General features: G+C 47.8%; 1 protein-coding gene and 1 non-coding gene across 3 annotated transcripts; both read right to left on the bottom strand.

Annotated features, from left to right (window-relative positions):
* Positions 1-2,999: 2,999 nt before the first annotated feature.
* Positions 3,000-15,690, bottom strand: LOC144148716 (uncharacterized). Of its 2 annotated transcripts, XM_077680234.1 has the most exons (6): positions 15,574-15,690; positions 14,694-14,734; positions 11,806-11,886; positions 7,892-7,957; positions 3,964-4,114; positions 3,000-3,852 (listed from the first exon to the last, which is right to left on the bottom strand). In XM_077680234.1, exons 1-5 carry the CDS (start codon positions 15,599-15,601, stop codon positions 4,004-4,006), a joined length of 327 nt encoding a protein of 108 aa, XP_077536360.1. In that variant the 5' UTR covers positions 15,602-15,690; the 3' UTR covers positions 3,000-3,852; positions 3,964-4,003. The 2 variants fall into 2 exon arrangements, with proteins under 2 accessions (XP_077536360.1, XP_077536361.1); XM_077680235.1 differs by lacking the exon at positions 3,964-4,114 and having other exon boundaries at positions 3,004-3,852.
* Positions 6,658-6,729, bottom strand: Trnal-uaa (transfer RNA leucine (anticodon UAA)). The gene has a single exon. It is a non-coding gene; the product is annotated as a tRNA-Leu (tRNA).
* Positions 15,691-17,973: the final 2,283 nt, after the last annotated feature.

Below are 17,973 nucleotides of genomic sequence, written 5' to 3'. Positions count from 1 at the left end.
GCCATCGGCCTTGACGACATACACAAGAGCCCACAGAATTGAAATCATAAAATTGCTGGCATGTTCAACATGCACAATCTGTGCGTAAAGTCCCAAAACCATAAAGCGCCGGAAATTTACAATTCTGAAGACTGAGAGGGAAATAAGACACTGTCGATACGTCTGGCGTCATTAGATTATAGGCGGTACGACGGCCAAGCAGCCGCAGGGTGTTTCCTCTTCTGCTGCCGAATATAGACAATATAAAAGTCATGAAGAGTTTATATAATTGATTAAAGAGGCTCTGAGCAGTGCCAGTTGGAGGACGTTAGTTGAGGAGTCTCGGCCAAAGCCTGACTTCCGACTTTTGCAGATGTGGGCCCATCGCAAATGGGCTGAAGTGGCTGCCTCGTGAGATCCCTCGTGTGCGCCAACTTGAATGCATTTGCAACGTTTGACCGCTGCGGCCAGACGACACTACAAACGTCTTTCACGGCAACTATGGCTCAGCTGGTGTGAGTCGCTCGGCCCTTCGTCCACCACATCGTATATTTGGCGAACTTTTCGGGCAATGGAATCAGGCGGCCGCACTCCGGATGTAGCAGCCAGTGCATGCTTGGCATCAGGCAAGAACGCGGACCAATTTGCTTTCGATGTGGTTCGTGCCATGTACCCTGCATTTTTCAACCTTCCTGCTAGCAGCCCGTGCCCGTTTCCTCTACGGCGCCACGTCGGTGCCTCTCCTTCTGGTGACGCCGTCCGTGGAATGCAATCGGCATTCACCATGGCACAGTTCCTGGATGCGATAGAACAGGCGAAACTTCGGTCATCTCCCGGCCCAGACGGCGTTACGTACGAGGTTTATAAGAACCTCGACGATCCGGCCCTGAGCCGTCTCCTTGATTCCATCAATGAGGTGTGGCTCTCGGGCCAAATACCGGAGTCATGGCTCTGGGCAGATATCGTAGCTATATCGAAGCCAGGCAAACCACCCGAGCATCTCCCCAATTTGAGCCCAATTGCATTAATGTGCACCTTGTGGAACCTGTTGGAGCGAATGCTGGCTACGCGACTTCAGTGGTGGATGGACACTTACCGGTGGTACCACGCCGCACAGATTGGGTTCAGACCTCGTCTGAGTACAGAGAATAGACTTGAGCACTGATCATCAATGGTGCTACTTGGCGGCCGATCTCGCAAAGTGCGGACGTTGCTTGCCATGGATATTCACAAGGCTTATGACAACGTCAGCCACAGAGCTATCCTGGAAGTTCTCCAAAGCCTACTTGTCCCGGAAAAGGTCCGCTCTTTTATCCGGACCTTCTTGACTAAAAGATCATTTTCAGTAGGGATTGGTGGAGATAGTTATGGCCATTTTACTTCCGTCCGTGGAGTGCCGCAGGGATCGGTGATTTCACCCTTCCTCTTTAACGTAGTTATGCTGCCGCTTGCCTGGCATCTTGGTTCTATATCAGACCTACGCCTCATGGTGTACGCAGACAATATTACAGTATGGACTGTCCACCCAGACCTGTCTCGGCAAGCCGCGAGCCTGCAACAAGCTTTAATCCCACACAGAAATGGTGTACATACGCTGGTCTCTCGCTTTCAGTCGAAAAGACAGCCCTTCTGTCCGTGGCCAACGCTTGGGGCCGTCGTAGACGGGAGATATCCCCGATCGCGCTACAAACCTCCGGCCAGCCTATGCGCACTGCCACCTCTCTTCGTGTGCTGGGATTGGAGATTTCATCGTCAGGGTCACCTGTCTTGTGGCTTCGATCTGCCCGCCAACAAGCAGGTCAAATGCTTCACCTTATCCGACGCATTTCACAAAAGTCTGGAGGCTTCTGCTTCAAAATAGCACGACTCTTGGTGCGGTCAATACTTCAGCCTCGACTTCTCTACCAGGCTCAATTCCAGCATATGACCCAAGCGGAGTGGGCCCGACTTGAATCAATTAATAGAGCTGCAATGCGGACAATCACCTGCCTCCCCCAAATAACGCCCATACCATCTCTTCAGACAGAAGCTCAACTGAACACCCTGGATGACCTTGTACGCCAGCTCCGCTCCACCCGCCAGCACAAACTTAATTTTGTTGCGGAGGCAGCGGCGTTGGCAATCTACATGGGTCGTCCTCTACTCGCATTACCAGCCCACCCTGTGACTAGGCCGCGATGGCTATACCATCAAGTGACCAACAACAGGCCCGTAACCAGACTCCATAGTCGGTCGATTAGGAACGCAGGCGCGCAGACCGCGGGTGCACCATTACGAGCGGCTGTAAACCAGCCCCAGGTTGTAGAGGCATTTGTGGACGCTGGGCCCCACGACGGCGTTTTAACTACGGCGATCGAATGTCCCTCTCATTGAGAAGCGAACCAAAATACGGGATCTGCGCCGTGTAGCCTCAAACTCATCCGTTTCAAGAGAGATTCATAAACTGCTGGATACGTACCCCTGCCCTCTCCGACTGTCGTGGATCCGGCGTAATACTATCACTGCGCATATTGCGGTGGATAGTTCCCGTCACCTCTCATCGATTCCACGACCGCTGCCCTTGCTGACAATGGACCCACATGAACAGTTTGTCCAACTAAAGGAAGATCTGCGTCGCGCCACACGCGCTCTCATCCCACCGTGTGGAACAGACCTTCTCACTGGGCTCGCTCGCTGGGAGGAGGTCCTGCTGCGTAGACTTCGAGTTGAGGTGGCCCTCTCTTCTGCGGTAACCCGGGCGTGGCCACCATGATACCATGCCCGTTTACGAACGCCTGCCCCTCTGTACGGTTCCTGCCGAAGACGCCGGCACCCACCACCTGCTATGGACTTGCCCTTCCCTGAGTGCAGCGAGATCCGGACACCTTCGCGGCACAGGCCTGCATCCTGGGAGACCCCCTGATCTCCAACGATGGCTGTGGGGGTCCCACCACCGCTGTCTCCTATATTTCCTCCGGGAAACGGGTGCCAACTTGTACCTCTAGGACTTTATGCAAAAGGGCATACTATCGCAAAAAAAAGTTTATATAATAATCGCATGGATAAAACAACACAATTTATCCGCACAAAAGTCTTCAACAAATGTCCTTCACTGCTTCTTCGACTTCTCTTTCAGTGTTAAATACACCAGGTTTTATCTGCTTCGAAACAATCTGAGAAGCACCTGCACAAAGAATAAAAAGTGCCAAAGAAGTTTCCACCCAGTTTGCTTAGTGGTGGACTACTCATAAACCTTTTGGCCAAATACTTGTGGTAGAGAGAGCGGGTGGCCGTTGTGTGGCACCATCGTCGCTCCAGCGAACAGCGCCGCCGGTGGCGAACCGCTCATCAGTAGAATGCCGGTGGCGGTCAGCGCAGCGTAGTTGGGCGTGACTTTCTGTCGTTCTGCTGCAGTGCGGCTTGCAAAGCGTAGATAGCCACAAGGACTTTTTCAGATTGGTAAATCTTGAACGTGGCGGCGGCGTTTACGAGGCATTCCACGTGTGTGATTGATGCCCATGCTCAGTAATTACAAATAGCAGACGACGCTCAATGCGCAAGCTGGAAGTCAAGCTGGAAGTGCAAGTCCGTTCCTTCGTGCAAATTTTTCATTCCTGCATGCAGTTTGTTGTATCGAGGAATATATGTCACCCCACCCACCCCACCTTATATATTTGGCTGTTTTCATAAGCTGTTATGACTGCACCTGAAAAAATACACATTTCTTTCACCAAGCCCATCTGCAAGCTTTGAAAACTGTGTCTTCTTTCCTTGGTAGGAATAGGTTCATTTCAACTTTCCAAATATGCGACGGCAACACTTTTAAAACTTTCAGTTCTTCTTGTCTTGGCAGTAGCACACCTTGTCGTGGCAGAGTCCCCTGCAATGATACGTCTGAAACAGAAGATAAAATACACTGTTACCGCTAGACTAATATGGCTCGTTGAAGGGTCCTCAAACGTACAAAGTGACTAGGCAAGGGTGAAAAGGCTCCTTCATATGCACCTGATTACTCAGCGCCGGCAGCGCCATCCACGCGCGTGCTTCAGCGCCAACGGACCACGTGACAAGGCGAACGCTTACCGGCCGCTTCGCTGGCGCCTGGTCCCACAGTGTCGCCATCAATGGCGCGCCAGCTGGGTTGTCTACGCGTGGCCTTTAACGCAAGCGAAATGATTAATGCAATCAAACAGTAAGGATACAGTTCGACAGCACGCTGGGGAGTCTCAAGCAAAGTCAACTTTTCACTATACGCTGAGTGCATTTTCCTGGCTCTCCCTCGTGCTAAGTATGTTTACATCTGTTAAGCCTGAGCCGTCTTTTCTTTGCTTAGCTTGTGGCGACCCTTGTTTCCCTACGCCTCGCCTGCACTCCTTTTCGCGAGCTGGGAGCCGCCATTCTGTCAGCCAGTGCGTCACGTGAGTCGTGACCTCTTCATGACCCCATGCGACGCGCCGAACCGGCTCGCCGTGAACGTGTGGGCGAAGGAGGACCAGCTTGTCTCCTTCCTTCGTTCCACCCTCTTCCCGACCACGGGAAGACCTGCTCTCTCCCAGAACGGACCTGCGGGACGAACGAGTGCTCCTCCGGCAGTCGACTGGGCGATTTGGTCGGAATCGGTTATCTCGGTAGTGTCTACTCTGATTGCCCCGATGACGGTGAACCCAGTTGGCTCCACGAGACTCTGCTGAGAAATTCTGTCCTTATCGGTCGCAAGGGATGCCTCCCCCTCTCCCGCAGCCGTGATAACGGATATCGAGGTCTGAGACCCACAGCTTGAGCGAGCGAACAGAGCTACTGTCTCCCCGCAAGCGATAGTCGTCTTGTCTGGTGTATGCCCTGTATCTGCCAGGCAATAAAGCCTCACTTTGGATTGCCGGAGTCTGCCTACCCCATGTGAGTACCCGAACCCGTACGTGAGTATCGGATTCCGCAGAGAGTTCAATAGATAAAAGTAAAAACTATATTTAAAGAAATCAGTTTTCGGTTGAGCTGGCGTATATTTAGTTTATGTTGGCTTACGCTATGCATAGACAATGGTGTTGCAAGCATCACCTACTATTCAAGGGACGGCAACAGTGGTGAAATAATCAACGTGTACAGAAATTGTATGCATTCTGAGTGGCGCCGAGCAGATAACTAAGTTAACCCCAAAGTAGGTAAGTTGGATGAAGGCGAAAAATCGCGGTCATATCTGCGACATATAAGTCGGGCGGATTGTTTTTATTGATTCTAATTTTGCAATGTCGGATGCTGTGTGAGGATTCCAAACTAGAGAACCGTATTCAAGTAAAGGACGTACTGTGTAGGTATTTACCCATGCGATTAAGCTTTATGAGTAGATTTGCTGCATCATCCTTCTCCCGTGTTTTCCCGAATCTTTAAAAAAGAAGCTGTCGTCCGCAAATTTTAAGGGGCTCTATTCACGATGTGGGTTCGATTCCCGCTTACGGAAACCAGCGGACTTTTTCTCAACGTCCACATTGGCTTCTTCAACCCTGCAGCAGAATCATACTTGATTCGGCGCCATAAAAGCATTTACAAAATAGGCGAATAGCACCTGCAATAAGAACTGCAGCTTGATATACAATCAGCACCATCACCAGCCCGTCTACGCCCACTGCAGGGCAGAGACATCTCCCATAGATCTCCGATTGTACCGGTCCTGCGCTAATTGCGACCAATTTATTCCCCCAAAATTCTTGACCCCACCTGCCCAGCTAACTCTCTTCCGCCCCCTGCCACGCTTGCTTTCTCTAGGGATCCACTCTGTTACCCTTAATGGCCAACGGTTACCTTGCCTTCGGATTACATGCCCTGCCCACGCCCATTTATTCGTCTTAATTTCTACTAATATGTCCTTAACATACGTTTGTTTCCCGATCCACTGGGCTCTCTTCTTGTCCCTTAACTTTACGCCTATCATCTCCATTTCATTGCTCGCTGAGTCGTCGTCAGTTTAATTTGAACCCTTTCGGTGAGCCTTTTAGTGATATATATATTTAAGACTGATGGTAGGCGAAGGCAGACCAGTACGCGCAAACCTGCTTTATTTGCAGACCGAGCTGGAAGGCAGCAAGATGGCGACCGAACCCGGTTACCCATGATGAGAGTTCCAAACGAAGGAAGAATCGGTGATGATGAGTATATACAGAGATGAAGAAGCCGAAGCCGCAACCAGGCGCTAGTGATTATTGCATTCCACAGGAACATTGCATTCAGCGGTCCGAATTCACAAACGAGGCTACTACTGGTCTCATAAGGTCTATATATATATATATATATATATATATATAAGAGAAGAAAAACTTCGAACAAGGTAAAAGCACGATTGTGGCCACAATCGTGCTTTTACCTTGTTCGAAGTTTTTCTTCTCTTGTGTTCTCTACCATCTTCAAAGTTCTACTACTCCCTATATATATATATATATATATATATATATATATATATATATATATGTGTGTGTGTGTGTGTGTGTGTGTGTGTGTGTGTGTGTGTGTGTGTGTGTGTGTGTGTGTGTGTGTGTGTGTGTGTGTGTGTGGTTACGAAATGAGGGGCTCGTTGAGGAAATACAGAAAGATAGGTCGGCAGTCTACAACGCCAAAGGAGGCGTGGGTGTGTTGTTAGGCTCTTTTTTGCTGCGGTTAGTGAAGTTAACATTTCTTAATATACGCAAGAAAGAAAGAAAGAAAAACACGCGCCCAGAGTGGGGACCGAACCCACGCCTTTCGATTTTATCTCGAATGCCTTACCAATTCGGCTATCTGGGCGACTGTGTTCTCCTTCACTTTCTGGGGTATTTATATTTATAAGAACTGTATCTTACGCTTGAGGGTGGTAGCCAGTACCCAGTGTTTAGTAGTCCGTGTAGTCCGAGTAGCGCTGGCTACCACTCCAAGCACAGGAAACAATATACATCAAGAGAAATACCCGATAAAATGGAGGAGAAACAGCGCGCCAGTACCGTAGTGGTCATTGCACCAGAAGCGTATTCTGGAGGTTCCCAGAATGGGGACCGAACCCACGCCTTTCGATTGATGTTTTTCTTTCTTTCTTTCTTTATTTATTTCTTATGAATATTTTAAAAATGTTAACTTCACTAACCGTAGTAAAAAAAAATTACGCCCACCTCCCCTCGCGAGAACTCTGGTGTGATGCGACGATGAGGGGTTCAAGCGCAAGCGGAGAGCAACCGTCGACCGAAAGGCCGCCGGAGAGCGGCACACCGGTTATATGCGCAGCGCGCCCGAAGGAGAGGAGACCGCGGAGAGAGAGAGTACTGCACATGCGCAGTACTGCACGCAGCGCCACCCACCGGCGGAGTGAGAGCGCGCTGGGCCGCACATGCTCTCACCTGGGCACGCGCCGGCGCCAGTGCGTCTGCCGCGGGTATGACGCAACACAATCCCACACAATCCAATTTAATCCAATCCAAATTCAATCCAATTCAAGTCAAGCCAAGCCAAGCCAATCCAATCGAATCCAATCCAATGCCCCTCGCGAGAGAGTGTTCGCTATCGGAGAGAGCAGGAGAGTGGCTGCGGACAACAATGGACGCACGCGGAAAACAACGGACGCACGCAGGAAGGACAGGGCCGCCGACAAGAGATGCTCTGAGCGTCGCATCTAATAGCCTAAGAACACCCCTATGCCTTTTTTGGTGTTGTAGACTGCCGACCTATCCTTCTATTCTGTATTTCCTCAACGAGCCCCTCATCTCATATATATGTATATATATATATATATATATATATATATATATACATATATATATATATATATATATATATACACACTCGGGCGCAACCTTTTTTTGCCAAAAATTACCTTACCTCTTCGGTAAGCTATAAACAATCCATACAATTTTTTTTTAAATTACTCTCCACTGTGATAGCAAAGTGCACATTGCTCTCTACGAGTCGCAATACTCACCACGCATTCCTCGCCGTCGTCGGCAGCGGATATGCACCCAGCGAAAGTGAAGTCGTCGTGCATTCCCTGTAATCAGCGGAAAACGTGCTGTGAGATTCAGGGTGAAACGCAGCCGTGTTTTCTCATTCAACGTGGTCGCGGTGTTCCCTACCAGGCATGAGAAAAGTAGGAACACAGGCTCTCTTCCCAGCTTCTTTGCAAGTCGCTCAGTTGTGTTTCTCCAGTACCAAACTATACGGGGGTTTACTACAATGCAGGACATGAACAAGTGCTGTAGCGAGGTTTGATCACCTCAGAGTCCAACCCCGTCAAGCGGGCTGTCGAATCCTCGAGCTAGTCTAGCGAATAGGTCCAGCCGATGAGTCTGCCCCTCAGCGGCCGACACGTCCCCACTCGGAGAATCATGCCAGGTCAGCTTCTTTGTCTCCGCTGAACACATACAAAACGCGCCTACTTTGCTGAATAACGAGGTCATGCAAGTGGATGACTCCGTTAATTAAGCTATATGACTAAGCGGCGAAAAAAGAGACTGAAAAAATGTGGAGGGAAACAACATAAATCATGTGTCTTCCTTAATTGCATCGCCACTGAGGTTTTCACCGTAAAGTCGCGTTAGGGATAGTGTAAGAGACCCTGAGGATTTTTTCCGTTTCTTTAACGCTATCAAACCGGTGGCGGAGGCATAGTGAACTTGCCACCGCTACAGGGCGCCCGCCGAAGATTCCAGCTGGAAACAGACGAAAATAAATTGCACTCTATTCACGCAACGCACAAACACAGGGCCGTGGATCATTGAAGGTCCGTGAAGAAACTTGCACGCTCATTGCTCGTCAGCACGGCGGTAGAACGTGAGAGTTTATCTGGGCCTATTGGTGGGAGGAGGCAACAACGATGTTGGAATGACCCTCGTTAATGACCCAAGTTGATGAAGGATGAAGCGCTATTTTCTGTCGACTGCCAAGGCGACCGTTTTCTCGTTGATGGAACAACTAACTTTTGGAGTTTCAATTACGTCGAACTCATTTTTTCGAGAAGAACCTACAAAATCTGAGTACTTAGATTGCTTCAAGGTCGAAAACCTTTAAGGAATGAAGTTGGCAGCGTGCACTACAGAATGATATACGCCCTCATGATTAAGAAGTAAAAATGGCTGCGGCTTCGCTCAGCTAACCTTGGATATGCAATGCAAAAGCTTGGCTTAGTCTGGTTCAGTCTTGGTTTGGCTTGGTTAACCTTTGGGTAAGCTGTATTGCCGACCACGACTAAAAGCCGTTCGGTTTCGTGCAACGTTCACAGAATGAGAACGGGTGAACGCGGCGTTCATTCATGGCGAACGCACCGTTCCTCTTCGCCGGGCGCGAGACGAATCACGTCACTCGAAACGACCCAGCATCGCACGCATGTGAGGCTCCGGGAGTGGTCGGCGCCGGCACAGGGGCGGCGGCGGCGACCGCCGCTGTCATGCTTCGCAGAACGACTGAAAACGTGGCCTTGTGCGCAGCGCCGACCGCGGGCTTGGCGAATCACGCGATGCGCTTCGAGGGGTGTGTCGTCGGGGGTGTGCTTCCGGTCAAAAGGTCACCTCGCGCATCCTCCACGAAATCGCTGGACGAAAGTAGTAAAGCTTTGGTTTAACACAGGGGCGCAATGCACTGAGTGATAGTTTTTCATTCACTACTTTAAGTATTGCCGCACGGTGGCGCAGAGGTACGGAGCAGCAGGTCAGCTTTTTGCACAGAAGATGCTTTTAAGTGAAAACGTTCCTACCGGAGCCCTTGCGACGGCACAAGAAAGAAGAGCAGCAGGGCTAGAAGTGCTCTATTATCTCACTAGACATCTGAATTCTGACTTCCCGTTTTACTCATCATCATCATCAACAACAAGAGCCTATCTATGCCCGCTGCAGGACGAATTCCTATCCCATTGACCTCCACCCGCTCTGTGTTGCACAGCCCGAGTCCATTCTTGGCCTCAGGATTTTGACATTTTGTCTCTCCATCGAGTTAACGGCCTCCCTCTTTTTCCAGTCCCGTCTCTTGGTGTTCTTTATTTTACTCTCGTGATCCACCTTTTGTCGATTCGTCTCACTAAACGACCACCCCAAGTCCACTTCTTTTTCTTAATTTTGAGCTATGATACCTTGTACTTGAGTTTTCCCCTTGATCAAATATGCTCGTTTCCTGCCCTAAGAGTTACCCAATCATTATTCGCTCCATTGCCCGCTGGGCCGACCTTCGTTCGCTTTCCAGTTGCTGCGTAAGGCGCCATATTTCTGCTCCACAGGTCATAACCGGCAGCGCGCATCGGTTTTATACTAGTCCTTTTAGTATAGATTGCATTTTCTCTTTATTATTTGCAAGTGCTTCCCGACTGCACACCAGCCAATTGCTATTCTGTGCTGGATTCGTTTCTCGTAGTTTGGATCAGCTCTGACCATCCGGGGAAGATAGTTGTGCAAAGGGCCCGCGCAGCCAGCTGCAGCCAGGGGATCCCGGACTCGAGAACCCTTCCACCGGGCGGGTGCCCTAGCAACTGCCCCTGTTTTTGTCAATAAAGATTTCATTCATTCATTCATTCATTCATTCATTCATTCATTCATTCATTCGTTCGTTCTACTTGTTCTAGCGTTTCGTTATCTATGCTGAAGAGGGCGCATTCAGTATGTTTGTTTATCATTACTTCAGATTTATTCATACTTAATTTAGCCCTATATACTGCGCAGCTTTCCCATTGAACTCCTTCTGCCATTTTTGCAATTGTTCTGCAGATTCATTGGGCAAGACCATGTCCTCTGCAATCCTAACAGTTTCAAGGAAGGAGCCGTGGACTCGGTGAGCTTGGGCCTCTTACGTTTATTGACGGTGGCCCGGTCGGAACTGGGGAGTTGCAATGACATGCGCCCGACCGGGTGCGCAGGCGCAGTCCTGTTCCAGCTGTCTTGCGGCAACGCTGACGCGCCAGTCCACGCACCGCTCATGATGGTGGTAAGATGCCGGTTATGATAATGATGATGATGATGATAGTGGCGCTTATAGCAGATTAGATTGCCGTCACTACAAGTTCAACTATTCTCCAATTATCCGTAACCCTGCGTTTTCCCAGTCAAGTTTTTTTTTCAGTTTCCCCTCCAGACATGCTGCGAAGAATTTCGGTGAGATGGTATATCCTGTTGCACTCCCGTTCGAATCTACAAGATTAAGCTTTGCTTGTGAAGAATTATCCTGACAGTGCATCCGTCATATGTGTCTTCCAGGAGTCGTACGCAGGCATCCTGTATTCCTTGGTCTTTTAACGATTTGAACACTGCTGCAGTGTCTAAACACTGCATTTCAACACTGCTGCAGTGAATCAAACGGTTGCTCATAATCCATAAACGCCATTCAAAGTGGTTTACTGTGCTCTGCGAATTTTTCGATTACTGAATCGGCGACACGGATGTGATGCACGACAGCGCATTCCTATTCTGGGCCGCTTTCCTTCCTCGTGGTTGGGATCAGCCTTGACCTACTAGACTATTGACCTACTGTTCTATTCTTCTACTTGTTCTAGCGCTTCGTTATCAATGCTGAAGAGTGCGAATTCAGCATGTTTATTTGTCATTTCTTTAGATTCATTTATATTTATATTTAGCCCTACGCCGAAGCTCTCTGATTGTACTTCTTCAATCATTGTTTGCGAAACTAATATATTTAACTATTCGATAAAACCACCATTCGGCGCGTATTCAACTGCCACAAATGTAGACATTACATCCAAGAAAAGTTGAATTTTATCTCTGTCTCGTAATATTTCTAAACATCGTGGGTACTCTAAAAAACAAGTGAATATTGCAAAGATTTCACATAGAGAAAAATTCTGTCACTTGGCAGAGTGGGCTGTCAATGACTTCGAAGAAAACGACAAATAATGCTTACAATGTTGCCTAGTGGAAATATTTCTCCATCTTCTGTATTATTTGTCCCCTCCAGGGAACGCTCAGCAGATTTCGGCATACACTGCAAAAAAGAAATAGTTACAACTCAAGTTGCTGAACCCTCTTTGATGCTGAAGTTCGGACGACCAGTCTTACCTACTCCCACTTCGTACGCGGAAAACTACTTTCGTGACATTATGGTTGGCTGTGATCACGAGATTAAACATCAAACTGACATATAGGGAATCCTGAACATATTACGCTGTGGCCATATGAACAATCGGCAAGGGGTTTCCAAATTTACCCAGCACAAGAACAGTGTATTCGGGTTACTAAGGTCCAGGGTGGGGTCCAAATATTCTATGCAAGTGTCTTTACTTGCCACGAGAGACAGCCACCCTGCGGGGATGCCAAATTGTGTAATTTTTTGTTTGTTTAAAGCGTTGTTTTCATTACAGATGTATTATTCCTCTTGGTCGTAATGCCTCCAGTGCTTACTTCTTAAGGTAGCCATATTAAATTGTCAATTCTGTCTTCTTTAGCGAGAAATTCGGACCACCTGGAGATTCTCACAACAGAAGCACAAAAAAAATTGGCCGCGTATCTGCTCCTTTCGTTGCAAATGTCATCGAAAGACGATAGTCTTTGTAGACATTTGCCAAGGAAATGCCCCCCTTTGCTTTCCCGCTCACCTCCCGTGCTGTTCCTGTACCGTCGCGCTCATCCCAAGGTAAACACAGTAAAGGTTTGCGCAAGGCGATTTGAATTTACCGCGTTCCACTGCTGCAGGCCGCGTTCCTCGATGACAGCGCTGCACTACGGTGGAGACGCGCGTGAATTGAGGCGGCCGACTACAAGGTTTATAGAACCCCGTGGCCGTGCTCGACGTGCGTTCCAAGAAGAACGTGGAACCTAGCTAGTGGAACCTTTTGTTGCTGTTGCCGCGTGATTTTTCATATGCCGCCAGGAGGCGGCGGTTTTCTGCAGTAGATGTAGAATATCATTTCCTATCGAAAAACCAAGCATCCATGAATTTTTTAATAAAGAAACACTGTAAATATCCCTTGCGTATAAATTTCCTCTCTTATATTTGCGTAATGTCTTGTTCTTGTTCAACAAAGATGACAACTATGAACATATAAACCAGGCTTAGACGTTTAGATTTGGCTGTGAGTATATAAGACTATTGCGGATTATCGACTTTCCTTTGGCCGTGTGGCTGAACAGACAGACAGAGAGACAGACCACAATTTCTGTGTTTAAGTAGCCAAAGAAAGACTATCGTCTTTAAAAAACAATATGGCGTGATGTAACAATAACAACGCCAGTTGTTATGGCGGCGCAGATGATGATTTTCAATGCAACTTGTCATCACATTATTACCACATTTCTCGCATCTGCAGCTTTGTTTGCGCAAGCTTGCGGAGCGATAACAAGCTATCGCTGGAGCTACCTGCGCCGGCCTGCGCCACTTCGCGGCCGCGGCCTCCGCTCACCCAGCGACCGTGCTGGCGGTATACGCGGCTTCCTCAGCACGCCTGTCGTGTGCGGGGCGCATTTTCGCGTCAAATGTAATAAGAAACAATAAAAATAGAGTGCTTGCAACCGCTCTAGAACTTGAGTCACGGCCAGCCGCCCGACGAGCAGACAAAATCCCGCCGCCTCCGCCGCCAAGCAACGGATCGTTTGTAGCTCGCGAGTAGAAGCTCCGACCTCCGAACCTAGTGGTGCGCCGGAGAAACCGTGACGTAGGGACACCGTGCGTAGGGGTCACGTGGCGCACACTCCTAGGAGCCAAACGGCGAATTTCTCCGTCGTGTGAATACCACTTTATGCGGGGGAAAAAAAAAAGCTGTGGCTTGCGTTTCGTCCGGACGGAACGAACTACAAGTGCTAAAGTTCATTCCAGACGGAACGGAGCGCTACGGGTTATCCTTCCGTCCAGACGGAATACAACTGAGAGCTTAGCGTTCCGTCCAGACGGAGCCGGCGTGAAATTTGTACAGTTCCGTCCAGACGAAAGTAAAACCGGCATATTAGAAGTCATGCTCAGTCTTCAGATTTGGTGTAGAGATTGCGCCTCGGATAATGGCACTATTGTACCGGGTTAGATTCCTTCAGGACATGCTTTTTTTTGTGTAGTTGTGCCAGTGTTTTGTAACAGCTAGATGAGAGCAGTCGGTCTTGATTTTGCACTCAACCGGCCGCTCTGCTACCGCTCTGCTACCGCTCACTAGAGCCAAGGCCGACGTGTCCATCGCCAGAGTTTCGATCATCTGTAGTTCGTAATGGTGATTACTAATTACCGGTTATTCTGGCTAGTCAATGCGCGGAAACGGTTCGTTCGGCTGGGTAAATATCAAGAAAGACGGCTGGCGGAATAAACTATATTATCTCTATGGACTAAACGCTGGCCGACTGACTCTGCCGGAAGGTCGGCGAGCCGTGCAGTAGCTGGAGTCAAGGCAAGGCACCTCCTTCTGACGTCACACGAAAACGCCACAGAAAATGGCCGAGGATGCAGAGAGGAGGACGGCATTTTAGAATTGATTTTTCTAGTAAATAAAGTTTCGTAAACGCACTCAGAATGGTCGAAACATGGCCTATGGTCTCCGGACTACAATTCGCGCTAGTAATCCCTCAATGTTCACAAATCCCTTCAGTGTCCCTTTAATAAAGAAGGACCTCTCAGACTCCTCGAGGGCAGGCTTTGTTCAAAAGCACTCATTCATTGTTTCAGCTTTGTGACAGTGCCTTTGCACATTTCATTCTTCTGCATTTCTTCGACGCGGTTAATCTATTTTTTCTCTGTGTAATTATATAGGGTGGGTAATTTCTCACTAGCAACTGCAGTCACCTTTCAGAAAGAGTAGAAATACATGGCCTTACATCAACGCCAAATGGACAGTTGTCGAAAAACAGCTGCAGCGCTGAAAAAGAAGAAAGAACCATTAGCGCTTCAAGTTGCTTTGGGACATACGCGGCAATATTAAGTTGCTTGAAGATCTCAAGAAATGCTATTGAAGTCGAGGCGAGGCTTTCACAGAGGGAGACGTAATTATGGCACTTGAGTCCTGAAAATGTCTCTCCGTCTTCCTATCGCACACAGACACTTGAAAGTGGGATAATAATACAGTGATCTTCCTAACTTTCTCCAGCGCATTTAATGTGCGTCGGTATTCTGAAATACGCAAACATAAGAAATGCTTTCGCACAGCATCCAACAGCCACTACTGACCTTAAATTGCACGCTGCCAGCCCGCTTGCGTAGAAAGGTTTTTGCATGCACGAACAGAGCGATTTCACTTAGTCTCAGTTCTGAGGTGACGTTGGCCACAAGGTCATGATACATTACACCTCCAAGGTGCACTTGTAAAAGCATTCACGCAAGCTTATTTCATTCAGGTTTCACGCATAATAACCTAATGCTCTAACTTTCGCCTGGCATAACAATCACTAACAGGAAAAGTTGGTGTCAGTGTTGATTCGTTTACATTTTTTGAGACCATCGCCGTAAGAAAAACGAAAGGCTAGGTTGCTTGTTACGCTGTCACCTGTGTTGCATGTTTCTTCCGAAATTCTTAATGGCAATATTACTGATAACCTTTCATCATTTAACAAGATGGTTCTTGAAACACTGAGTAGGAACGGAATTACTCGAGCCGCTCTGCTTGACTGCAGGAAACGCAAATCCTCTCAGTGGAAACTCCTCGATATTGAGTGCCATGCTTTGAGCTATTGTTGTACAAGCAGTATAATGACCACTCACCTATTACAAAAGTTACGATTTTCAGCATCCTGATGAATTAAACAACTGCGCAAAATTTTACTTGCCTCTTACTTTACTCAGTTGAGGAACACGGAAAGCCCTCGCGGTACTGAGGGGCACTGCTTTTTATTGCGCAAAACAGGTGCCGAGTTTCAAAGCGGGTTTTATTTAGCTATGTTGTTATATTCCCGACCAAGATTTATGGTCCTGAAGAAAGAAATTCTGTTTATTCCTTTCCGGAATATATCGCCATGTGCCCTTCTCGCATTCGAACTGCTTATCCGGTATCTGTGTCCTGCTTAGTGAGCTTTCTGTACGCCCGTGACATTGTTGTTTTTAGATAGATTCAACACTCATTTTTTGTTACGTTCTTAAAGACAACGCAATATCTTACTGTCACGCAAGTTGTGTTGTAGCCTCCATCTTGCTTTATTGCGCTTTAAACCATTCATTCTTTTCACTCTCGTTTTAAGCCTCTTGCAGCGATAAGAGCCTGTTTTAACGGCAAGCACGTACTTTGCGCAGCTCTTTCGAGCTTTTGTTAGTCGGAAGCAGCTGTTCTGCTTAGTGCTAAGCCATGCCATTTTGATAACTCGTCGAACTTTTTTGGAAATGAACACGAGCCTGCCATAAATTTTGAGCGGGGATGCAGTACTGAGCCGTTAGATAACATGCATACCTGTCTCGTAGAAGCATCACACTTACGTGCACACGAGTAATATTCCACGCGTTCCAGAGCATCTAGCGTTTTGAAGCTAAACATTTAAATTTTGGGGTTATATAACGCGCCGAAGCTACACCTGGCGCGGTATTCTCGTGTTTTGTCTGTTTTGTGTCCGTTTCACAAGTGTCCGTTTTGGGCAAGCCCTCATCCATAGAGTTTCATACTAATATATATTACTATTAAACTCTATGCCCTCATCGGATAAAAGCGAACACCCGGATGTGACGCAATGCAAGCACAGCGGAGCTATGAGCAGCGGCTTCCCGGAGCCACTCGGCGCAGACGATTTAGAGCAGACGATTTTTCGTCGCATTGTTGCTGGTTCGCTAGCGGAACAATTAACACATACAAGATAGTTTAAAATAGGTTTAGTCCTTTAAAATGTGTTTTCAAGAACAGTTGCGCAAAAGTTAACCCAAAGCCCGCCTACAACTGGAACTATGTCATAACAAAATGGACGCAAAACGGACGTTTTCAATACGGACAATTACGAGAATACCGCCCCTGGGCTATGAGGTGCGCCGTAGTGGAGGACTCCGTTTTCATTTTGAACACCTGGTATCTTTACCGTGTGCCAAAATCTCACCTCACAGGCGTTTTTGCTTTTCCCCTACATCTGAAGAGCGCATACAGAGGCCGCGATCTTGTATTTGCACCTTTTAGAGATGTTTCGGGCTGTATACTTACAACGAAGTCAAGCCATCTCTCATCTCCATGTTTCAGCATGAGTTTTTGTGACAAGTTCTCGTGTTTCTAAACGCCCTGTTCGCCGCGAATATTTTCCTCGTTGCGTGTGCTCTCTTCCAAAGAAAAACTTTAAATGGACAATGTTGTAAATGTGGATTCAGTTGTCGTCATCAGCGTTCGTGACTGCATGTCTCAGTTTATAGGAATGCAACTCTATCCTCTTACTCCGGACGTTTGTTTGTCGCACCTCTCTCGACGGAGCTCTTGGCGTTACACGCCGAGCCCAACTTGGATGACCACAACAAAGATGTGACATGTCCGGCAATTCAGTGCTAATGCTTTCGCAATAAGTAATTTACAGGGAGTTCTCAGGTGCCACATATTAATTCCTTTCGTTGAACGAGAAAATTTTTAAGTCTTGAGTGTTTTTCTCCATGTGTGCATGCGTAATTTATATAGACGGAAACGAGTCTGATAACTTGACACGACCAACGATTATTGAGCCAGGAAATTCCAGAAGGACATTTCGGCATTTTGTTCTGGTTATGAACGAATTTAAAAGAATCGTAGATTTTATTTTATTTCCAAAACCAATCGGCAACCTTACAGCCCAAGAGACAGTCACAGCAAAGCCCGTTCTCAGAGAAGGTCTTCGTTATATGACGATGCGAACGCGGGAATGTGCCACGTCATAAGAACGGTGTAGTAGTAGTTGTAGTAGTAGTAGCTAAGCTTTTATTTGGGAAGGGAGGGCAAAAGCCAAGTAGGGGTGGAAAGGGTTATGAGGGAAGGGATGACACGGGTTGCTTTGATTTCAAGTACATTTTCTTTCATCTAGTGACGGTTTGCAGTGCTCGAAAAAACACGCCGAGAGAAAACGGGCAAGTAGGTCTAGTAAATGTGTTGTGGTGTCTAAGGAAGGTTTCTTAAAGACAAGTACTCAGGCTTACATAAGTTCATTTTAAAATGGTGATCACATGATGCAGCAT

The sequence above is a fragment of the Haemaphysalis longicornis genome, unplaced genomic scaffold, assembly GCF_048455015.1.
Source record: "Haemaphysalis longicornis isolate Haplotype H1 unplaced genomic scaffold, Haemaphysalis longicornis Haplotype H1 scaffold_8, whole genome shotgun sequence".
Lineage (NCBI taxonomy): Eukaryota > Metazoa > Arthropoda > Arachnida > Ixodida > Ixodidae > Haemaphysalis > Haemaphysalis longicornis.
This window is presented reverse-complemented; position numbering and strand designations above follow the sequence as displayed.